The 4,239-nt window shown below is 38.3% G+C and overlaps 1 protein-coding gene across 1 annotated transcript; it reads left to right on the top strand.

Annotated features, from left to right (window-relative positions):
• The first annotated feature begins 3,043 nt into the window (after window positions 1-3,043).
• On the top strand, window positions 3,044-3,993 carry LOC129907009 (uncharacterized). The gene is made up of 2 exons (XM_055983044.1): window positions 3,044-3,334; window positions 3,391-3,993. The coding sequence occupies exons 1-2, from the start codon at window positions 3,275-3,277 to the stop codon at window positions 3,991-3,993; spliced, it is 663 nt and encodes a 220-aa protein (XP_055839019.1). The 5' UTR covers window positions 3,044-3,274.
• Window positions 3,994-4,239: the final 246 nt, after the last annotated feature.

Raw genomic sequence — 4,239 nt, 5'->3', positions numbered from 1 at the left:
ACGATTCACTTCTTGTTGGACCAACAATCCAACGTGATATCTTCTCTGTTTGCCTTCGTTTTAGACTACATTTGTACACCATTCAGGAGACATCGAGAAGACGTATCGACAAATTCGTATTTCACGTGATGATATCGATTATCAAAGAATACTTTGGCGTAAAGACCCAGATGAACCCGTGAAACACTTCCGACTATTGACAGTCACGTATGGAACTGCATGCGCTCCTTTTTGGCAATTCGGACACTCAAGCAGCTGGCTTTGGATTCTTCTGAATCGTATCCGCTTGCATCTGCAACTGTCCTTAAAGATTTTTATGTCGATGATGTAATCACTGGTGCAGATGCAATAGAAGAAGTCATCACTCTTCAGAAGGAATTAGTAGAACTGCTAAAAAAGGGAGGATTTAACTTACGCAAGTGGACAACAAACTGCTGGCCACTGTTGCTTTCATTACCAGGAGACCAACGTGAGATGTCCCCAGTAGAGTTCGAGGATTCTACTTCAGTCAAGATCTTAGGACTGCAATGATCTCCCTCAAAAGATCGATTTACTTATAAGGTCGAACTAAGTGAATCAATTGTGTGTACCAAACGTCGAATACTGTCCGAGGCTTCTAAGACTTTTGACCCTTTGGGATTTCTAGCTCCAATTGTTGTTGCGGTGAAAATTCTCCTTCAGGATTTGTGGAGGGAAAAACTTAGCTGGGATGACGAACTTCCAAAATAACTGGCTGATCGATGGACTATTCTCCGGAAGGAGTTACCCCTCATCAAGGAGATTCAAATCCCTAGAATCATCTGGACAAACACAAACAATTGTGAGTTCCATGGATTTTGTGATGCGTCTCTGGACGCATATGCAGCTGTGGTATATTGTAGAAGTACAAATGTCGACGGTACAGTCTCAGTAGCATTGGTAGCTGCAAAGAGTAAGGTTTCTCCTATCAAAGTTTTGTCTCTTCCTAGATTGGAGCTCTGCGGAGCCCTATTGTTAACACGTCTAATCAATAAATTTAAAATGTCTTTACAGGATAAAGAAATGAAAGTTTTCGCATGGACAGATTCATCAATCGTGCTCCACTGGCTTTCTTCTCCACCAAAACAATGGTCGGTGTTTATCGGCAATCGGACTTCGGAAATCATATCCTCTATTCCTCTTACCCTTTGGAATCACGTTCGATCTGAGAGTAACCCAACCGATTGTGCAACTCGTGGAATTTCACCCTCTCTTTTGCCCTCAAATGAGCTGTGGTGCAAAGGACCCTCGTGGTTTTGAATGGAGAAAAATCAGTGGCCATATTCAAAATTTTCAATAGAGGAAGTGGAATTTTTAAAGGAAGAATTGGAAGAAAGGAGAAACCCGAAAATGCAGGTATTTTTGTCAAATGCTATTGAAGATAACATGTTGCAAACTCTTATAACCAATTCTTCAGAGTACTACAAATGTATTAGAGTCATTGCAACAATGTTTTGGTTTCGGTTTAATTCGCTTATTTCAAAGGAGTTCTCTGCACTTCGTAATTATCAACCCTTGTGTGTGCAAGAACTAATTAAAGCTAAAATAACAATGCTAAGGTTTAGCCAGTTAACATCGTTTTCGTCAGAAATTAACGCGTTAAAAAATGGTAAAGAATTATCCAAAAAACATAAACTTGTAAGCCTTTCGCCTTTTATTGATTCCGACGGGTTACTTAGAGTTGGTGGTCGTGTGCAAAACTCCGACCTTTCATACAGTGAAAAGTCGTGTAACTGAACTAATTGTTAATTATACCCATGAACATAATTTACATCCCGGTGTGACCTTTTTGATCGCTTTATTAAAAAAAGACTATTATATTGTAGGCTGCAGAAATTTAGTGCGAAAAGTAGTTCATAATTGCATTCCATGCTTTCGTCAGCATCGTGAATCGTCGAAACAATTGATGGGAAGTCTTCCTGCCGAAAGAATCCGTTTTTCGCGTCCGTTCAGTAAGGTAGGTGTTGACTATGCCGGCCGGGCCGATAACGTTAAGACTATCTCGCGGAAGAAACCCTTAATTCGTTAAAGCATATATTGCTCTATTTGTCTGTTTTGTTACCAAAGGTATTCACCTTTGAACTCGTTGGTGATTTGTCGACAAATGCATTTCTTATGGCTTTAGATCGGTTCTGTGCGCGTCGCGGAAAGCCATCCGAAATTTGGAGCTACAATGGAACGAATTTCCACGAACTCACTGGTGGTTCCAGAAAGAAAGAGGAAGTTTAAAGTTGCAAATTTAGCAACTGCAAAATTATAACAGAACAATATGTATGTAATTAACAGTTAGAGAGTAATTTTCCAGTGAGAAAGGAAGCATAAATTGTAAGATAAAAATAAAAATTATTTGCTCTGTTTTTAATCGTGCGTTTTAATTATTGATAAAACAATACGAAAAGTATGAAACGTATGATGCATGCGAAAGTAACTAATGTAACGAAACATATGGAACATGCGAAACATACAAAACACACGAAACATACGAAATATATGAAAAATACGAAGTATCAAAAGTTGCGTATACATGAGGGTACTCATTTTGTTGTTTCTTTTACAGCCCTACCATACGCCTTCTCTACTGCAACATTTATATGGTCATTCCAAGTTAAAGTCCGATTAAAACAAACTCCTATGTTTTTCGCCTTATGAACAAACTCCACGGGAATATTATTCAAAAGCACTGTAGGAAAGTATGTTAAATCAAGCGTCTTCGACCTCAGCAGAGACACCACTACCTAGGAGCAAATCAACACTAGACGGCTTAAAGAAAGAAAGATCAGCTAAACACAAACCCTGTATGTGGCCCCATTGATTAGGAAGCACTTCTCTGTTGGGAAGTAAACCAATTATAGTTTTGAGACAAACGCCCTAGCATCCGGTTTAAAAGAGGTATGTATAGATTTGATTTTCGTATCGACAAAGTTGTGACACGAACCATTTTTGTTATTTCCCAATCGAGAGAATTCCATTAAGGTGCGACATTTTTTCAAACCAAGTTGTTGGACAGGTCGTTCAGTGATGACTGTTGATTCTGAACCAGGATCTAGCAGCGCTCTCAAACTGATGAATTCTCCGTTGGCTGCTTGTATTTGGATGACTGCTGTAGCAAGTAACACGACAGTGTTCGAAGGATTTGAGATGTGATAATTTTGAGAAGTGGTTGCTTGTCCAGCACTCGGATTGAATGGTTTTGCATTTGGATTGATCGGGTTTGTCGACAATTTTGATCACGCTTAATATTGTGCAACAGCGTGTGATGTTTCAGGTTGCAATAAAAACACCGTTTTTCACTTCGACAATGAAAAGTTTTGTGGTTGTAAGCTAAACAATTTTCGCAAATGCCGATCTGTTTTACATGTTTCAACCTTGCAGGAATATCCAGCTTCAAAAATGAGTGGCATGAACGAAGTGAACGCTGACCCTTGTGACATAGAGAGAAATTTGGTACTTCATATTCCGTCCCAGGAAAATGACGAAGAGGTAAAATTACAAGCGAAAAACCTATGTTTGGATATAATGCAGAGCAATGACCCGGAAAGAATTGCTCGTACCAAAATAATTCGCTCTAGAGACAACAGAGTGGCTAACGTCATAGTCGAATTGCAGAATGTAGAAGATGTGTCAAATGTTCTGAAGTCTGCCACCAAATTGCGGGGCACTGGAATCTCCATTCACCGTGATTATACTAAAGCAGCTAGAGATAAACGCAAACAACTACTAGAAATTAGAAAGAATATAAGCGAAAAGAACAAAAACATTAAAGTCTTAACTAAAGGACAAACACTACATGTAGATCAAAGATCATACTACTTCGATAGCAACAATGTTCTGAAATGTTATGACGATGTCGGAAATCAGCTGCTGCAAAACTTGTTATCAAACGTGGGTGTCAGCTGTCAAACGTCAGGAGATGATCATCTATTACAAGGATTTTTGGCGGCGACACGTGATGGTTCTTCTTCTTCCTCTCTGTAAAGAAAATTAATATTATTAAAATTTTTTTATTCAAACGGAAATTATAAACGAAAGTTATTAAAATTTAACTAGATTAATTTACTAAAAGTTTTAAAGTAATTCATCTGTTAAAGTTTAACTAAAATTTCACTCAAAAATTAAAAAAAAAAAAAACCAAAAAAAACAAAAATCACCCACCATTTTGGAATAAAAAGAAGCGTGCTCTGCCTGCACGCCACCATTTTACTGGTTTTACAATTAAACCAA

The sequence above is a fragment of the Episyrphus balteatus genome, chromosome 1 (assembly GCF_945859705.1).
Source record: "Episyrphus balteatus chromosome 1, idEpiBalt1.1, whole genome shotgun sequence".
In the NCBI taxonomy this organism is placed as follows: domain Eukaryota; kingdom Metazoa; phylum Arthropoda; class Insecta; order Diptera; family Syrphidae; genus Episyrphus; species Episyrphus balteatus.
This window is presented reverse-complemented; position numbering and strand designations above follow the sequence as displayed.